The sequence below is a fragment of the Bolinopsis microptera genome, chromosome 1 (genome assembly GCF_026151205.1).
Source record: "Bolinopsis microptera isolate Bmic1 chromosome 1, MBARI_Bmic_1.0, whole genome shotgun sequence".
Lineage (NCBI taxonomy): Eukaryota > Metazoa > Ctenophora > Tentaculata > Lobata > Bolinopsidae > Bolinopsis > Bolinopsis microptera.
In genome coordinates, this window is record NC_087072.1 from 5,339,655 (window position 1) to 5,360,180 (window position 20,526).

The window sequence follows — 20,526 nt, forward strand, 5'->3', positions numbered from 1 at the left end:
ATTAGATCATGAGCCTGTTTCAGTTGCCGGACTTCATAACGCCAACTGGTGAGTGAATTCGTGAAGCCGACACGTGCAGCTCCACTATACCCTTTGTCTAACTCACTCATCTGGAACAAGATTGAAAGGGTTTTCATGAGCGAACATGAGCTCGAAGAATTTGCACGTGTTGGAGTATTATTCTAGAAACAAAGCGAAAAACAGCTTTCATTTAACGTGCTGGTGCTTTTAAAACCATTCCCATTTTATCCAGCAGTACCACTTTTCAAACTTTTTCTCTATCTCAAGACAGGAGGACATAATGCTACTACAAGTGGTAACACTCGTACTTCTCTGGTAAGTCCTCGTACATCAATAGTAATAATCTCAAGATGTGTGTGTCTGTCTATCTTTCTGTCTGTGGGTAATTTCCGAACGGTTTAATCAAGAAAACGGTAAGAGTTACGGGGCTAAATTTTTCGGTATAGTGCCGACTAAACTCTGACCAAGCCAAATGATTAAGGTTTTTTTGAAATCGGCCGGTGGTAAGAGGTTTAATAGATAATTTTGTGACCCAAATGTGATACTAAAGTGTGTGTGTGTGTGTGTACTCTCCCACCCGATCGCTCTCTTTCTTCCCTCATAATATATTTGCTATATAATTAGGTAATTTGGCAGTCTATACCTCAAGATTGCCTATCAAGTATTACAATTAGATACATGAGGGGCACTCAGAATTAAATTGCGGTCTGTTTGGACTGAGCGAGTTCATACTTTCCCACTTAACTGTTTTAACTACGAATATGTAATGTGTGTTTTCGAATAATATAATAGGCGGGTTTATACTTTAGCATTTCAACTGCGAAAGTGAAGTACCGGCCGTAGGCATGGGTTACACTAGTAATTAATACAGCAATTAATTGTATTAGATAGAAGTACTAATTAGAAATATTATCTTGCTTAATTAGCTTCACGATGATAGAATGATAATTATTTTCCCACTGTCAAGATAGTCTCAATTTTTAAAGCGACCGTTTCGCCTTTATTCAGAATGGACTGTATGTTTGGAAAAAAGAATTTCGATGTGCTTGAAAGTTAGCTAACATAAAACTTTAATTGTTTCAGGACAGTTTGTGCCGCTAATGAAGATTCGACTCAAACGAGAGGTCAGCTTATTTCATTCCTTGTTCTCTCTGATTTTAATATCATTTATTACGATTCCTTCAATTACAAGAGTACACGTTAATGGTTAATGGTCCGTTGTATGAAGGTCCAGTTAAATAGACAGACATCTAAGCATTTTATACTTAATTTATACTATAGTATAAAATTAGATCTCATGACGATTCCTCTCTTACTTTTAATAAATAATTACAGCTTGCAATTTATTTATAGCTGATGGTCACATAATAACTAATGGTCACATAATATGTTCGGTGCTAGAATGACACTTTAACAATTTTCACATCATTGAGACCATGATTGCCGATAAGATAGGCGCTAAAAGTGTTTGCCTCCAGGATCTGAGGCGCGATACCACATCCGAGGACCGAAGCACCAAGAGGCAGTTGTGGGAGGTGGTAGTTCTATCACCTGTTCTGTAGCCAATCCCGAGGAGGATGACACCTTCATGATGGAGATTAACGGCAACAGCTGGGATGAGCTTGAGGGAGTCTGGACTGAGGCTGAATTCTCAAAAGCTGTCTACGACTACGAAAATGGAACAATTGAAACTAGAATTGAAGGGTTCGTGGAATCGTTCACAAAGGAGCATGATATGGCAGATATTAGATGCTATTCGCTAAAACACAAAGGAGAAGTGTCCATGACCATCAAACTACAAGACAGTTTGACTTTAACCGCAGGTTAGTACTCATATCAACCATCGCAGAAGGTTACTTATGTTGAAGTTAAACATATCTTATGTTAAAAGAACGCTCGTGTATAAAATCACCATTTTGTGCAGTTAGTAAACCAATTCAATCAAATTAAATAACTGAAATATTTCAGATGGGACGTGGTTCGAATATCCTTGGCAAGATGTACCACTTGAATTGTGGACATCCTCTGTTGTAGGAAGTGATGATGAAATACACTTTGAGGCCTTCGAAACCGGAAGCTCAGACGCTCATATAATTACAAGAATGGTCATTCGGTTCAGCAGAATCCCGATCATCTACGTAGGTAGATGTATTAGTGATACCCCACTGGAAAACTTTCCTTACAGCAATCAACAGGTCTGGAGATTCGTTAAAAACGGATATCAGGATCTTACAGTCTTCTGCAACGGAGTACAAGTGGCATACCTCAACTTTCATGAAGCTCCTGATCCAGCTTGCAGTTACAATTTGGGAGAATTAGAAGCAAGATACATCAAGTTTAATGCACGGTGGGATCATACAGATAGAGTTACAGGTAAATTTTAATTGTGCATGATACTATCTAACCGTTTAAGATTAAGTACTGTTGTAACATGTTGGAGTGACACAAAATTAACACTATTACAATATTTTGTGAGAACGCGGTCCAGATATCTAGCCGGCGGTAGCACACGACTAATGAAACATAGCTATTAACCTCAGAGATCAGCACCGCGCACATCCAAGTCGACTATGAAAATTTGATTCGATCTGTCAAGTCACCCTCAATCCTCATGATTCTAAAAACAGTATAATTCTGTTTTTACAACCTCTCTTAAATCCCAGGAATCTGCGAAGCGCCCCTGCCCTATCAGGGTGTAGCCGCTGTCAGACAACCTCCCGTACTAAATGGAGAAGAGATCCCTCTTGCATGTCCAGAAGGAAAAACACTGCACGGAACTGACCGTGTTAGATGTTATTCACCGGAAATTCATAGCGGGGAAACTTATCATTTTGAAGGAGGCAGGCCTGTGTGTTTTTCAGGTATGACCATACAATGTACTAATACACATTGAACCTTTTTGAACACTTCATGCGTGATAGAAGTCCCAGCTTTTTGAAAAAATATCTATTTCTGCAAGCTAAAAAACTATGATTGTATTATAAACTTGGGTCAGTACAAGAAGAAACACTTTAACCATTCCACTCACATCACTCATACCCTTGCCAATAAGATAAACTCTAAAAACCTGTACCTACAGAACCTGACGTGCGATACCACATCCGCGGACCGGGCCGGCACGGAGAAGCAGTTATCGGATCTGGTAGTTCTATCACCTGTTCCGTAGCCGCTCCCGAGGAGGATGAAACCTTCGGGATGGAGGTTAACGGCTGGCATTTTAGTGATATTCATGACTCAGTCTGGACTGAGGCTGGATTCTCAAGATCTGTCTACAGACACGAAAATGGAACAATTGAAACTAGAATTGAAGGGTTCGTCGAATCGTTTACAAAGGAGCATGATATGGCAGATATTAGATGTTATTCGAGAAAATACGAAGGAGAAGTATCCATGACCATCAAAACACAAGGTATGAACATGTGATAGGCACATCAAGGCTCGACCTCTAAACATACTATGACAATTGGGATAAAATAGTAAAAAGTGAGTGCTGTCACGTCGGCCGCCCGGCCGGTGGTATGGTGGTTTTAATACATTTGCTTCCCTCGCGGGCGACTGGGGTTTGATTCCCAGTTGGGACCAATATGATGCGGTTCAGCAACTAAACCATGATGTGATGCTTTCATTAGAGCTTCGAAAAAACATTTGGCAAAAAAATAATATTTTGAAATTTTTAAAATTTTGTCGTCTCAAAAAAATGTCTAAGTGAAAAATTTTCGAAGTTTTTCCAAAAATTAAATTTACACGTGTTTTAAACGATTCCGATCATTTTGAGACAATAAACATTTTTATGATTTTTGGTAATTAGCTAATTAGCTAATTGTTTGTTTGTTTATAGAACCCGTCCCCAATCTCGTATCGGGAAATGACTAAACTCAGGTCTGAGTGTGAATACGCTAATTAGTAATTATCTAATTATCTGATTGTCTGACGTGAACATTTTTCTGACAAAAGCTTTTCTCGTCGATAAGATAAACACCCTTGATTAATTTGTAACCTTCTATGATGTGTCGGTAGATCGATTTTTTCAGACGTTCTGTCTGTAATGTAGTATTAATAATGATAAGATAATACTATTATCTTTGCACTCTGCACTGCCAATGGCAATATCACGCAAAATATAGAAATAAGATAATCGTGACGTCACGTTATCCATGACAGTTGGCACGAGTACTGAATAGACTGTGCCTGCAGTCACGTCAGGCATGGATTTTTTTTGAAAAGCCGTGCGCGACGTGCCTTAGGAGTTGTCACGTATCCTTGGCACGCCCTATAAACACACTACGTACCTATATGGTCATTACTCATTACATCTGACTGCACCATGACAACAGTTGCATGCAGTCATGGTGACAACAGTCATACTCATAGTATGGTCGAGCCCTTAAATTCTGAGAATAAACTATGGGCAACATTCTTACAATTCCTTTACAATTTTGCTAGAACACCTCTTCTTTAAATTCATGATATTCATTAATCGTTGCTCAGTAAGTTAAACATACAATTAACAGGTTGGTTACCAGTCGAACGTGAGGTGGAAATAGAGTGGGATCTAGAGTCGACACCTTTAGAAATTAAAACTAATAGTGTGCTGGGGAGTAACGATAGGGTGGGAGTGTCCTTCTACTCAGCTGAGGGAGAGAATATTGCAGGAACAGTCTGGCTCTTCTTAGGCTCTACTCCACTATACTACATCGGATATTGCAGCACATCCTTTACTAACCTCCCTGTTAATCCCCCCTCTGCTACTGACAAGGTTTGGCGTATCACTCTAACCAGAACTGCAGGTGTTAGACTAGTGATACACTGTAACGAGGTGGAGGTGGTCAACACACTGATCTCTGAATCAACGTGTGAAATGAGTTGGTGGAGCATGTTCTGGAACAAAGACGTGACAAAGATAAAGTTCGATTCCGAAGACACAGCCTCTGATTACTACGGACCACAACCAGGTGACTAATAACAACAAGCATTGGTTTAACAAAGTAACAATTTAAACTATAATTTATAAATAAACCACCTTTCTGATTCTCTCGTAAGCTCGTGATTCTTTCTGAATAAATTTACAATGCCGTTGTGGAATTTCAAATTACGTGTTTAGAATTCGTGTAACAGTAACTCAGGACTTCCGTAATCCTCATTCACAAAGGTGACGAAAGTGTAATTGATTATGTCAGTCATGCAAATCAACAGAAACTTAGCTCCTTGTTATGACCCAATTTTATCGCCGATAATTTCAAAATTGTTATCAGGTATCGGCGATAAAAATTATTGGACCGATAATGCAAACCCTAACTCATACCCTTGCCGATAAGATAAGATCTAAAAACCTGTACCTACAGAACCTGACGTGCGATACCACATCCGCGGACCGGGCCGGCATGGAGAAGCAGTTATCGGAACTGGCAGTTCTATCACCTGTTCCGTAGCCGCTCCCGAGGAGGATGAAACCTTCGGGATGGAGGTTAACGGCTGGCATTTTAGTGATATTCATGACTCAGTCTGGACTGAGGCTGGATTCTCAAGATCTGTCTACAGATACGAAAATGGAACAATTGAAACTAGAATTGAAGGGTTGGTCGAGTCGTTCACAAAGGAGCATGATATGGCAGCTATAAAATGTTATTCTAATAAATACGAAGGAGAAGTATCCATGACCATCAAAATACAAGGTATGGACATTGGACATGTGATGAGCACATCAAGGTTTATGTTTGTAGATTCTACAATTTTCTACGATGAAGAAGCTATAACAGTCTTGCCCCATAGTATAGTTATTACGATACATATAGATATCACCGCAGCCTTGAGGGCAGTACTAAATATTGCACGCGCGTGCGCGTGCAATATTTTATATCTCCACGAGGGCGCCAGCCCGAGGAGGAGATATTTTCGTATAGCACGGAGGGCCCAACGGGCCCGAGTGCTATACGATAGTTCTGCCCTCATGGCGAGGAATGATATCGTGTATATCCATGAGCGGGCGCTTCTCAAGTGTAGTTGTAATGCCACTAATTAGATGATCATTTACTAAGTTTTATAAATGTAAATATATCAACAATGTAATATATCCACAAGTGGGCGTTTATCACGCCCACTTGTGGATATTTTTTTCCAACAATCACAGCAAATTAATGTACAAGATTTCAGAAATTTTACGAGAAAATCATGTTGCTTTTAGTTTAAGATGTAGAACAGGCCAAAATGACTGACTATAGAACGAAAAACCAGCCACTATCAAACAATGTTTCAGCTCATTGTTTCATGTACATATGATTTTATTGTAAACGATCAATATATTAATATAGGCCCTCTCTCCCTCTCTCCCTCATCTCCTTATCTCCTTCTCACCCTCTCTCACTAAGATGAGAAGTACGAATGAGTCGGACTTTTCAATTTACTCGTATCGTACGTACTTTTCAATTCTACTGAAAAGTTCTCGTTCTAGAAATCCATGGAAGAGTTCTAAATCGCATGTTACGGACTAATATTGAGCGTTTTCAAAAACTTGTGTTTCTATATTCCAATCGTCGATTAACTTAAAGTTTAACTTTACGAGAAACAAGCTGTTTAAATAAGTAAATTGTCTAGCAATTTTGTAGAATTTTTGTTTTACTCTTAAATGCTTGCCTGACCTAAGAATTGTGTGTTTAATTTGTTCGCGAACGGTATATTTTCTCTAACATCGGCAAACAATTACATTTTACAACGGCCCCTATGATAATAACTCAAAAACAAAAAAATTCTATCTGAATCGTACGTCGTATGAGTCGGACTTTTCAAAGTTGCGTACAAGTACGTACTTTTCCCCCTAAACGAGTCCGTACTTCTCATCTTAGCTCTCTCACTCTCTCACTCTCTCCCTATCTTCCTTTCTCCTTCTCCCACTCTCCTTACCTCCCTCTCTCCCTCTATCACTCCCTCTTTATCTCCCTCTCTCTTCATCTCCCTCTCTCCTCCTCTCACTCTCTTTCTCACCCTCTCTACTTCTCTACCTCTTTCCCTCCCTGGAACCAGAACAAGCACCGCCAGTCGCCACAGAGCAGCTGCTACTACCACGTGAGTTGTCATTATCAGTTACCAGGGTAACCAGGGTTACCCGGGTAACCAGTTACTAGAGTTTCTGTAGCAGCTACTGAGTGACTGGACAATCAAAAGAAGTAACCCAGAGAGCTCGAGATCACAGTCTGATCATGGACATTGAATATGAAAGTTAAAGATCAAATTTATAACATCAATTTAAATGGCAGTTTCAAAACAAAAACAGGGCAAAATATCTTTCGGGAACACAATAGAATAGCACGTAAAATGTCGGCCTAAATTTCAAGGTTTATCAACTGAAATAGTGAACTGAAAATGGTAAACACAAAACAATTATCGATACTGAAAAATATCACCGGCTTAGACTTAACGTCTCCACGAATTTGGTAACCATAGTAACAGTGTGTCACGTGTTGATTATGAGCCAATCATGGCAACCTGCGTGATATATAAGGTATGCTCAGAGTTCAGAGTTGATACATTCTTTACATCCACATATTGCCGTGGGAACTATTAAAGTGTACTGTGTAACTGTAATGTGTAAGTGTGGATCAATAACACTGTTCAGTGTTTAGATTTCATGTCATCTGCTCACGAGATGTATCATCAGCCCTACCGGACACAAAAATTTATCGCTACTGGACAAATTTCATGCGGGCTATATTGGCTGTATTGTTACTTGTCACGTTAAGTGTCGTCTGCTCGCGTGCTGTATTTTAAGCGGGCTGGACGCGCACTGTGTCTTGTAACATCGGGCTGCGAGTGCTCAGATGACAAAATATAGCCCGCTGGTGGATATAATTACATATCTGGCTGTTGTGGCTGTTCCTTTAAAGCTTTAATACTCTTGATCAATAAAATATTACTTGTAATAGATTGATGCTTTAAGATGACTCACATGGGTCGGTACAAGAAGAAACACTTTAACCATTCCACTCACATCACTCATACCCTTGCCGATAAGATAAGCCCTAAAAACCTGTACCTCCAGCTGAACCTGACGTGCGATACCACATCCGTGGACCGGGCCGGCACGGAGAAGCAGTTATCGGATCTGGTAGTTCTATCACCTGTTCCGTAGCCGCTCCCGAGGAGGATGACACCTTCATGTTGGAGATTAACGGCAACAACTGGAATAGCGATAGTTTTGAGGGAGCCTGGACTGAGGCTGGATTCGCCAGAAGTGTTTACCAACACAGAAATGGGACGATATCAACTGCCATTGAGGGGTTCGTTGAATCGTTCACAGAGGAGCATGATATGGCAGATATTAGATGCTATTCGAAAAAATACGAAGGAGAAGTATCCATGACCATCAAACTACAAGGTACTGTGATATGCAGGTTCATCGAACACTTCATGCATCTTAAGTCACAGATTTCGGAAAAACTATCTAGTTATAACATCTGCAAGCTACAAAATATTATTTTAATTTCACCTTTTTAATTGAATATAACCGTATTTTCAGAAAGGAAAGAAGTGAACCTACACTTTGGGGGAGTTGAAATGACATTGAACCTACCTGAGTTTGATTGGACATGGCCCTTTGGTATTTAAAGAAGACGCTGTAATAACACACGAAAAAAAACATAGTTTTAAAGAAAATATACTCAAGAGATTTTAAAATTTAGTTTGTAGTTCATTTTTCTCCAATTTTTCTCCAATTTTTAATCGTTTTTATTGTGAATTAAACAGAAATTATGTATGCTGGCAATGAAAAAACCAACTAACTATTCAAAGATGACCTCTGAAATGAAAGGTGCGACGTTTTTGACAATTCCATTTTAAATGCTAATAATGACATTTTGAAAAATCGGGAAATCATTTGTTGAGGAGGGGGGGGGGGGGGGGTGTCACAGCTATATTTTTCGGCGCCGTTTTGGGAAATATGCTGCTGATAAACAAGCTTTAAAAGATGCACAATTTAACATAATTTCATGCAATTTAAAGAAATTAGGCTAAGGGACTCACATGGATTACAGGTAGGAGACTCTGTAAGTTGCCCGGTAGTACAAATTATAGTTGAGGTTCCAGATAAAGTAAATCCTTGTTCACAAGTGACTTCATAGTTTGATCCGGAGTTTATAGTTCCTGAATCAGGACTCACTGTTCCGTCTTGTACATTTGGTTTACTACAGGACGCTGAAATTGCTATATTTTACAAGTACAACAAGCTTCGAACCTTTTACACACTTTAAGCCTTGAAAGTAAATTCCTACGATGTACAATGACGCAGAAGGAAACCCTCCTGCACCTTCTACTTGATAAACTCCACCACTTAATATGTTTGACCAATTTTACAACAAAAAAAGTAAGATCCCTGGGTGCTAATTTGGCCTAGTCGACCCTTGCATTGTCCCTAGCTACTCCTCTTATTGGTAGCGACTTACCAGGACCACAAGTGGGTAGAGCAGACAGTGCACCATCGTTACAAGTAACATCAACTGGGCCTGATAAAGTGAACCCTGTTGAGCATGACACAGTGTATTGAGCTCCAGATTCAACTGTAGCCGAGCTGGGTGTGACAGACCCGTTAGGTACAGTCGGTTTGCTGCATCCAGCTGAAATCAGGGTTACACCGTCAAAACAAAATAATAATTTTATTTGTTGCAGAATGATCAGATAAAGAACTTTCGACACCTAAAATGAGTAGGTAACAGGTAATCAGTGGCGTAATGTATCTATGTGCCGCCCCCACTATTTTTTGTCCTTCCTTATAAAATGTTCTTATGTCCTATTAGGACATTTTTAAAAAAGGTCAGGCTTAACGGGTAATGGGTAACGAATAACGGGTAACGAATAACGGGTAACGGGTAACGGGTAACGGGTAACAGGTAACGGGTAACGGGTAACAGGTAACGGGTAACGGGTAACGGGTAACAAACCAGTAGGAGCGGTATATTGCTGAATGAGAGATAAACTGGAGGTTGATCTTTTGGGTGTATTGGAGTGCTTACTCATACCATCCTCACCCCACATTGTACCTGATAAAAAAGACTTGCTAAATGTGCTAAAATAAGATATTCATCTTCTACAGGATCATAATTTACCCCACTACAGTACAGGGGCTATCATACTGAATATTATGCGTCAAACCTCTCTTTAAAACACAAGTTGAAACTGAATTGGTGAACACGATACAAATTAAAGGTACAATCTTCATCTTGACCGTGACTTACCCATGGCACTGTAAGCCATCTTAAGATCACCAGAAGGAAGAAAGGAGTTATTAATCGTGAATTTACAGTTCATTGCTCCATCTACTAAACTTCCTTCTACTCCGTCGGTCGCCACGTCGGTTGTTGAGGAACTGCAGGATGTTGGATCGGATCAATTAAACAGCTCATAGTAAAATAAAACTGTGCTTTGATCCTGCAATTGTGGTTTTTATTTATGTTTATTGGGATATTGAACCGATCCTTAGCCGTAGTACATACATATTGCATTACATGAAAAGTGAAAGTGAAATACCAAAGTAAAGAACTAAATGTAATTACCTGACTCCATATCCAGTTGTAGCTCTTTTCTTCGCTGAGTATTTCTCACCGTACTTCTGACAAGTGTACACTGTCATCCCACTCATCCTTCCCGTTGAAGAGAGCCCATATCCCAACCAGACGTTACTACCCGATACACTGTGAGCAGATAGCTTACCTGATATCTCTATCTGAAAAAAGCAGATGATGTTCAAACTGATTTTTCCGATGTATGTGATCAGTCAATAAATGTTGTTACTTGTTACTTGTTTTAACTATGCATTACGATCAAATGTTAACCTCAATTTGTTTTTTTAAATATCTGGATTATAGAAATGACATGATCATCCAACAAATAAAGATATGAGTTTTCCATGACTACATAGTACATGTACTACTGCATACATCATGAGAATAATATCAGATAAATTGTAGCAACATGCTCCAAGTAAGTTTGCACTGCTACCTGAGTAGTGTCAGCTGAAGCAGCTTTATACTTGAGCAAGTAATCACAATCAGCAGTACACCCAGAGGGGTCTGCCACACACTTCACCCCTTCAGAGTCACAAGTCAGGCTACAGAGTAGAGGGGAGATCAGGAGACTCAACAACACCCAGCACCTTCTCATTCTAAGAGGGCTGGTTTTGTAAATTAACATTGGTATGTTGTGTTAAGTAATCTGAGAGATGCTAAAATATATCCACATTCTCTAGGAAATTGGAAATATTCACGATTTAGTGTGTCAAGACCTTAGTATAATTCTCTTCGTTAAAGTTCATACTTATAAATATAAGTTAAATTATCTATAAGCAAATTTAAATCAATCACACTATCAGAGTCAACAAATTAAATAAATCAGGTGCCAACTTTTTGTAATATCTATGAGTTTGCTTGGTGTTTGTGTAAGCCTAATACTGCCGAGCCTCACAGCTGTACAGACAGTTAAAGGATATATCAGATTTGGAAGAATGCCAAAAATAGCAGTTGAGCAGGTTATAGTAGGGCTTCTGTGCAACATGTACAGCTTGCAGTCTGCAGGCCGAGATTATAGTATTGAGAACTGTTACTGACTTCTTATACCTCTGCTTTTAAAATGTGATAGAACAGAAAACCTCGGGATGATATAGAAAGTGTATATTCCGTGGTGTATATATGGTACTGACCTAGGATCTGGTGTGGTAATCTTTTACTAGGATTAATTATACTAAGTGGCGGTTGAGAAAAATTAATAATTCCAAAAGAACCATATTGGTGAAAAAACGAAACGAAAGCATGGAAGGGCAATGACGTAATACAAATTTAAATGTACAGTAGCAACATCATAAAAGAAAGAGGCCAGGCTAGTTACAAGTTACAACAAATATTACAGTTATTGGTTATACACATTACGCAAAACGACACACACGTACATCACATTCCTAGTCTTGTTCATCACATACAATACTCTCTAAGCAAACAAATAGTTCCTTGTGTGGATATTAACCAAGGTGCAGTTTACAGATAGGATGTCGAATGAATCAGATATCTTGATTCAATTGATGACCCTGACATGTATTTAATAAATCTAAATAACGAAAATATTCACATTGCGTATCTCAGTTAAGTTATAAATACTATACATGATACAGTTAAGGGGGGGGGGGGGGGGTTCACCCTGATTTTTTTGTGAAACTTGGTTTCGAGATAGCAGTTGACCAACAAACTAGGACCGGTGACCGAACTTTTGAGGGGGTCCGGCCACGTTACAGTGAGACAGAACGTTATTGTAAAGCTGCACATCGTTTACACTATATTTGGCATAGAAGCAAGCTCATATTAATATTATTATTATTAGGAATTAATACTTTAATGAACATGTATTTATGTTAATAGCCATGAGCGAGAACCAAGGTGAAATGGAGGTGTTATTAATTAGGGTTGGAATTCCATATTACCGTCAAGGATTAATTAACCATCTCGAATTTTTTAACAGTTTTCAACATTCAAGGTAGTTACGTTTTTCAAAAATATCCCGAAACCAAATCTTTTTCCAGAACAGTTTAAAAAACTTTATGTTCAGAGAAATAAAATGGAATTTTAAATCCATTTTGTATTTTTTGACGGTTTTTAAAACCTTTAAGAATTCGAATCCTAAATTTTTCTTTGCACTTTGGGCAACATAATTATAAAGCTTAGCTGTGAAGTTTAAATATTTACTCCCAGAAAACAACACGAACGGCTCTGCGGCAGAGCTAAGCCTCTGCCAGTCATCTCAATCATGTGGAAAAGTACATTTAAAAGTAAAACAGTACATTTAAAATATGATATATACTGCCGGAGTTTGATGAATTACGATACATTCGGTGATGTGCCATGCGGTCTTGTAACACTAACAGTGTCGTAAGTGTCGCTACGTAACACTAACGAAACAAAACACAGTGAAAACACAAAGAGAAGATCAGAAACTCTGACGAAAGAAAGCACAAACGGCCACAATATTCTGCTGGCACATACAACATTGATATTGTAGCGATTCTAGTTCTAATAAGTAGTTAATTACAGTTGCTGGAAGTAGGGACATTAGCATGCACCGTGACCATCCAGTGAGTAGTCATGTTCACTATATAAACTTATGTATAGAGAAGTGTTCACTACGAGTACAATCTACACAGTACAAGCTATACATCATAAGGTTCTTAAACATAACACACTACAGAACACAATGCTCGTACATAGAGGCACCTATACTGTGTGCTAATATCATACACTACGGTACACACTACACAGTATACACTACACAGTATACACTACACAGTACACACTACACAGTATACACAGGAGCAAGGACTAAGTACAAGACGCTGAGAACAGGATAGCAATTACTTACCTAATTCACAAATAGCAGACAGTATCCAGGGCAGTGTTAAGAGAGTCAGTGTGTACGGTGTAGCGCGTACGGTGTAGCGCGTACACTGTGTTTGTGTACATTGAGTACAGTTTGTTTATTTGCTTTTCCCTTTTAAGATTTACAATTTACATTGATTACTATCGAGAAAGACACTCGGTATGATGATGCGTGCTTATTTGAAGACCGTGTACTTGGGTCATTAGTATTTCAATTAGCACTTTTATCTCCGAGTTGACTGTTACATCACCGATAATCAGTTGTTGCGTGTAGATACTAACGCTTTGCTTCTCTCAGAAGATTAAGATACAAACACTTAAAAGTTTCAAGATCTATAACGTGCTTGAACTCTCTGACATTAACTTTACATAGCAGGACTTTCATGGACACAAATAAACAACACTTGTTCAAATCGTTGATTAAATCATCTAAATTTAATTCCATATCATACAAACGTTGAACAACTCTAGACTTAAAATCTAATTATTCAATATTCAAAATTGTCTGACAATATATTCTTAAGATCCGGTCGCGGCTACCGGCTTGCTAATCCCACATTTACCGAGCTTAGATTCCACAAAGCCGAATAATGTATCAAATATGGCCCACGCCCCACATTAGTCGAGTTGGTAGAATCCAGGATCTTACCAGAAATCTCGAGGTTAAATCGGGCTAACGAACAGTGTCTTAATGTGGGCATGAGGTGGCGTTCAATTACACCACCAAAACTTTTTCAACCCTTTATATTTTTACTCTTTCCCTAGATTACCCGGTAAATGGAAGATTAACCTAATATTTAACTAGTTTATCGAATAGCTTTTGGCGTTTCTCAATAATAAAAAGTTCAACTAAGCTGCTGATCTTGTTAATTCCAAGAATAACGAAACTAAAAGTAAATGATAATGGATAAGTCACTAATCACTAATCGAATTATTAATCGCGGGTCCAAGGGTCATTATTTTAAGCAAAATTGTTAACTAAAACAAATGAGTTTTTCTGTCCATTCTTGAAATTTTGCATCGACAAATTTCTAATAAATTATACTCTACTTAAACAATACCAAAATAAAAAACATTAACCCAATTTTCAACATCATCAGAAAGAGGACGAATTTCTCGTAATGAAACCCGCGCTGAAACATTATGGGAACAAATTCTATCAATCAAAAGAGTGTAAATAAAAACGAAAATATTCAAGAAACATATAACAATATTAACCACGCAGAAGAAAGTTTGCCGTGTTTAACTGAAAGTTAGAATTTCCTATCTAACTTGCTATCCACATTCTGTAGCTTGACAAAAGCAAGCACGTACAAATCTATCGACAAAGTCTGTTGAACTGAACGGGGTCCCCTATAAAAATTAGACAGAGCTGCAGTCAGAAAAAAGAAGGTTTAGCCCTCTTGCCCGAAGTCTTGTGTGAACTTTACATGCTCTTTCAGATCGTCTTCTCCGACGGTTGGCCGGCAGTTGGCCAACGCTCTAAGCATGTCGTTCTGAAATTTAGGTGGTGAATATAAACAAAGCTATAAAGAAGAAAACGAATGACGAATCAATATGCCACATTAAAAAAGATATAATTGATTGATTTTAAAATAAAAATACTCAAACAAGATGTACATTGTACAAAACTGGGCATAATTTTAGCTACTCACCATATCAACTACAGGCTCAAGTAAATCGTCACCATTAATTGACATCCAGTTAGTTTCAACAGCTCCAGGATCACCAGGGCTACACGGGGACAGAAAATCATTTCTGGTCCTCGTCGGGTCGTCTCTGCAGGGTCCGGACATTTTCTTAAAATGTGTAGCTTGTTGGACTTTTCTGACAGGCTGCATGAGGGCGTCTCTGACCACGATAGCTACGTCAGCACCACTGTACCCTTCACTGCGTTCTCCAAGCTCGTTGAACATCGCATCAGTGAGGACGTGAGGCGTGGTGCCAAGGTTCAGCTTGAACATGTACGTACGGGCTTCAGCTTCAGGCAGGGGGATGTAGATTCTCTTTTCGAACCTGGAAGTAATTTAAATTAATTGGTTCATCACAAAGAATACGTAGGTACTAACACCACCTTCACTGCACTCCAATTTCAATTAGCATAGCACAATATGTGAGAAAACCAAAGACAGATGTTAAGAGAAATAAGAAATCTTGCCTTCTCCTAATGGCAGAGTCCAGTCCCCAGGGAATATTAGTGGCACCGAGTACCAGTATACCGTCATTATCATTACCCACTCCCTGCATCTGAACGAGGAACTCAGTCTTAATACGTCGAGCTGATTCGCTCTCACCTTCTCCTCTTGCAGAGCACAGAGAGTCTACCTCGTCCAGGAATATGATTGTCGGCTTGTTTTTACGTGCCATCGCAAACAATCCTTTTACTAACCTGCGGGTTTCAGATTAGGGTCCAGAATTCGAGTTAATATGAGTAATTTACATATTCACTGGCGGCGAGAAAGTTAATATTAATTGGATTAAGGGGAGATACACCAAAAACGTTTTTGCTCCGAACATCGATTTTATTTTATATTATGGTTAAATAGACAAAAAGAATAAGATTGCACACCTTCAAAATTTTCTAAAAATATTCCCTCATCGAGAAAAAAAATATTTTTCTTTTTCGAAAATTTTTAAAATTTGGAGAAGTCTGTCACTGTAATATCGATAGTTCGGCCATTTTAAAAGTTTTTTGGCTGATTTTTTTACTGAAGATTACTTACACTCCGTACAAGACAACCCTTTAAAGGATTATTTAATTGAACAATAAATGACCAAGTTACAGACCGAACAAGGTGAAAAAAGAAAAATTGGGATTTTTGCCTACCACCAAAGTTGTACATTTTACCACTCGCCCAGGTCATCAGATATCGCTTCAAAAATTCTTGTGAGTGTAGCTGATGAAAATATCAAACTTTTTGGAACAGGATTTCTCTCAGTTTTGAGTTTTAAGGTATGAAATGTGGCCTCAAACGACTTGGTAAAATTCATCGTAAAAAAGGGCCAAACATGGCAGATTTAAGGCTTAAAATGCCTATAACTCAAAAAGTGTCAATTTTTTTGAAATAATTTTTACAGAATCGTAATCAGCTTGAAAAGACGAATCTTTTAGTACCAAATAGGTGATTTTAGAAGACAAATTGTCTTAAATAATTTTCTAGCTCGAACACAAGGGTCCCCCCTAGTATAAATTTTGTACAAATTGTACACATTTTTTTACAAATTTTGTGTCTTTAACTATTATAAATTTGGTACTAAAAGATTCGTCTTACCAAGCTGATTACGATCCTGTAAAAATTATTTCAAAAAAACTGATACTTTTTGAGTTATAGGCATTTTAAGCCTTAAATCTGCCATGTTTGGCCCTTTTTTACGATGAATTTTACTAAGTCGTTTAGGCCACATTTCATACCTTAAAACTCAAAACTGAAAGAAATCCTGTTCCAAAAAGTTTGATATTATCATCAGCTACACTCACAAGAATTTTTGAAGCGATATCTGATGACCTGGGCGAGTGGTAAAATGTACAACTTTGTTGGTAGGCAAAAATCCCAACTTTTCTTTTTTCACCTTGTTCGGTCTGTAACTTGGTCATTTATTGTTTAATTAAATAATCCTTTAAAGGGTTGTCTTGTACGGAGTGTAAGTAATCTTCAGTAAAAAAATCAGCCAAAAAACTTTTAAAATGGCCGAACTATCGATATTACAGTGACAGACTTCTCCAAATTTTAAAAATTTTCGAAAAAGAAAAATATTTTTTTTCTCGATGAGGGAATATTTTTAGAAAATTTTGAAGGTGTGCAATCTTATTCTTTTTGTCTATTTAACCATAATATAAAATAAAATCGATGTTCGGAGCAAAAACGTTTTTGGTGTATCTCCCCTTAAAACGTCACATGCGTTAAAGATATAGCTAGCTATAACGCATAATATAGCTATGCATTATATAGCTATAAAGTCATGACAGCTTACTTTTCACTTTCTCCGAGCCACTTAGACAACAAGTCGGATGCAGAAGCGCTGATGAAGGTGGAGTTGCCAGCTTCTGTTGCCACTGCTTTGGCCAGGAAGGATTTACCGGTTCCGGGTGGCTGAAATTGGATGGGGTCCAGCACTTGTAGAATATTCATGAATATGAAAATGAGAGTCAACGAATTACTGTACGTCTCGCCATTAATTTGGTTGGTAATTAGAATCACAAGATTCAGAGCTGAGTGAGAAAGCGCTAAAAACGTACCCCGTATAGAAGAATACCACGCCATGGCGTCCTTTTACCTGAAAAGGATCTCATTATAACTCCTATATTTCCACGAACAGTCAGTCGCCATGTTTAATGTTACGTAAACTATCATGAAATCAATTCTATAACTGGCGATGACTTGAACATGTTAAAGATCTAAAATAGAGATTGCGAATGAAGGCCATCTAGCTTAGCAGTAGATTGGTTCCTGTCGACTGGCAACTGCATACTTTTTAGTGCAATTTTCTAGTTCGCCCACGCCCTCGTGCATTCCGATGTCAACCGAGACGTTTGCGCAAAATCAAATTCCTATTATTTGCTGAAGGTAGAAGGCATAATGAATAAACATCAGACGAAAATTGGGCCAGTAACTGCACGCACGAACGAATTGCGCGCGAATTTGCTGCGGCAAACTATGTTTAACTTTGCACGCAACCGAACGAAAATGAAGTGCTAGTTGCAGAAGTACATGATTGATTATTGTCCCAATTTGGACAAACGGTTCGCAAGTTTCGATGCCGTGGTCCGCGCTAAGATGTTCAGTGGAACTACCCTAAGCAACCCATAAATTATTTCTAGAAGTCAAATGACTCAATTATTTGTGCAATCGGCGAATTAGCTCTCAACCGGGCCCTGGTTTCTTTTTATGACCATCCCTGTCTAAATGCCAGAAGGGAGGGGACTTAAAAGAGCTAAGCACGCAAGAGGCACGTCAACTTACCAACAAACAAGTGGGGGAATTTAGTGGGTAAGATGACGGCTTCTTTCAGGGATTCCTTAGCAACATGCAATCCAGCGACATCATCCCAACGTATATTGGGTGTCTCCATTACAATTACACCTGAAAATACATTATTGAGTTTATTTTCGCATATAAATGAACAAATGGAATGTTTACATGAATTGATATTGGTAGGTAGTAGATACTCATATATAGGATGCCCTATACTTTTTCCAACGAAAGGTTGGACAGGGTATTGGAATGAGAATCCGGAATATTTACTCATTGAATAGACTTGTCTAGATGTACTGTATATTTTTATTTATTTATTTGTGTAGTACTATGTTTGGGCATGTTTTGAGAATGCCTGAAGACAGTATTGCAGCAAAATCTCATATTGCAAAAATCTAAAATACTTTTATTTATTTATTTTTGTAGTACTATGTTTGGGCATGTTTTGAGAATTCCTGAAGACAGCATTGCAGCAAAATCTCAAAGGGGCTGATATCGAATAAATGTATTTAACACGTACGATTGACATGTTGTTTCTTAAATACTTTAGAAGATTTGCCTTTCTTAAAAGATGTTGCTAAAGATAGATCTTAATGGACTATTTGACGTTTAGTTTACCAGACTCTGACGATGCTATAATAGCTGTTTGGTATTTCTCAACAGTTTTACATATAATATAGATATTCAAATTATAAATAGGTTATAGTCGCTCAACATAATCAACTAATTCGCTGGGCGTTCATTGGATCAGTGCTAAAGGAATCACTAGACTAACAAACTACACAACTCCAATTTTACATAACCTTTTTATAACTACTATAAGCTTACCCTCAAGTTGTTCTCGAAGTTTCTTATCATCAGCACTTTCTTCATCGCTACTTGAGTCACCACTATCATCCTCTTCCTTCTTATCTTTCTTGCTGCTCTTCTTCTTGCTAGACCCACCCTCTGCTGACGCTTTGGCTTTCTTGGGACCCCCGTTAGCTGCAGATTTTACTGTTCAGATGTTAGCTTCCATAAAGTTATATTTATTATGAAATACGGTTAAATAAACCTCTCACATACCCCTAACTGTTCCGTAATCTTAACTAGTGATCAGCCGGAGTTCTTAATCCAGGGCCACAGCTAAATTTTCTGGGACTGTGATTTACTATGAATTATCTAAACAGTAAGAGCTATCAGAATTAACATTTAAGATGGTTCACTAACTTGCAAACTGTTCAAGGGTTTAATTAATGAAATAGGAAGCTTGGTGAGGTACAAGGATAATAACATGATATGTCAGTATAATTTTGTCGTGGTTGGGATAAAGTGGCAAATCCCATTCCTAAACGGCCCCAGACGACCACGTTCACCTAACCTCAACCGAACCCTTACTATACCAGTGGAATAATCTCCCGAAATAACAGGACTTGCATTCCGCACTACGTTGTGCAAGTTAAAAGAAAACTTTCGTCCAGCCAGTTCAGGCTAAGTTTCCTGAGTGTATACTGTATATAACAAAAAAATGCCAATAATAGTGAACAATGAAATGTTATCCATGTTACAGCGATACACGCTACTCACGAAGAATTCTCTTTTTACTCACCTAAAAACTTCTTGATCTCTTCCGCCCGTTCGAGATAAGACATACATTTTGCTCGAATGCTTTCTTTAGATTTGGCGCCCTGGGCCTCGTACTTGATGGAATGCAAGAAGTAATCTACACCATTCTGATAAAGCCTCAAAGCCTCTGGATAGTTTCCTTTCTTATCCTCTTCAGTGGCTTTGGTCACTTGCTCGATGGCTTTCTGTAGTGTAGACATTGCGGCCTATCCTTCATCTTCCATATCACTACGGTTTACAGAATAATCATTTTACTGTACTGATATATAATTTGGTTCAGAAGCATCAGAAAATTCTAGTAGCTTTTATAAAATTAAAAATTAAAATATTTGAAGATTACAGTGTAATAGATTGGATATTTACCTTAGGTATCAGTGCAAGGCGAACATTTAAAATGTTTAACATTATTGAAGCCTCAAAGGAGGCCTCCACCCTCAAATGTGAGTGTGGAAATTTAGGGTACATAGAATGAGAGATATCTAGTGAAGGCACGCAACATTATCACGTACTGTTTGTAAACTAATTAC

General features: G+C 38.3%; 3 protein-coding genes across 3 annotated transcripts in view; 1 reads left to right on the plus strand and 2 right to left on the minus strand.

The window, feature by feature from the left end:
- The window catches only part of LOC134821730 (complement factor H-like), a 29,191-nt gene extending 18,019 nt beyond the window's left edge, over positions 1-11,172 (minus strand). Inside the window, exons 1-6 of the mRNA XM_063832845.1 lie at positions 11,005-11,172; positions 10,560-10,729; positions 10,242-10,372; positions 9,948-10,046; positions 9,453-9,623; positions 9,034-9,204 (exon numbers count right to left, since the gene is read on the minus strand). Of these exons, the coding sequence (XP_063688915.1) occupies positions 9,034-9,204; positions 9,453-9,623; positions 9,948-10,046; positions 10,242-10,372; positions 10,560-10,729; positions 11,005-11,166 (904 nt within the window). The 5' untranslated portion in view covers positions 11,167-11,172. The remainder of the gene's footprint in view (positions 1-9,033; positions 9,205-9,452; positions 9,624-9,947; positions 10,047-10,241; positions 10,373-10,559; positions 10,730-11,004) is intronic.
- LOC134816594 (uncharacterized) lies at positions 243-8,726 on the plus strand. Its single transcript, XM_063825520.1, has 10 exons — positions 243-336; positions 1,105-1,145; positions 1,500-1,844; positions 1,990-2,394; positions 2,685-2,882; positions 3,101-3,430; positions 4,533-4,973; positions 5,364-5,693; positions 8,054-8,389; positions 8,531-8,726. Exons 1-10 carry the CDS (start codon positions 302-304, stop codon positions 8,617-8,619), a joined length of 2,550 nt encoding a protein of 849 aa, XP_063681590.1. The 5' UTR covers positions 243-301; the 3' UTR covers positions 8,620-8,726.
- Positions 11,173-12,760: 1,588 nt separating the features above from the next.
- LOC134826430 (vacuolar protein sorting-associated protein 4A-like) lies at positions 12,761-20,255 on the minus strand. Its single transcript, XM_063838806.1, has 8 exons — positions 19,983-20,255; positions 19,223-19,378; positions 18,383-18,502; positions 17,659-17,696; positions 17,394-17,512; positions 15,580-15,810; positions 15,077-15,437; positions 12,761-14,917 (listed from the first exon to the last, which is right to left on the minus strand). The coding sequence occupies exons 1-8, from the start codon at positions 20,197-20,199 to the stop codon at positions 14,816-14,818; spliced, it is 1,344 nt and encodes a 447-aa protein (XP_063694876.1). The 5' UTR covers positions 20,200-20,255; the 3' UTR covers positions 12,761-14,815.
- Positions 20,256-20,526: the final 271 nt, after the last annotated feature.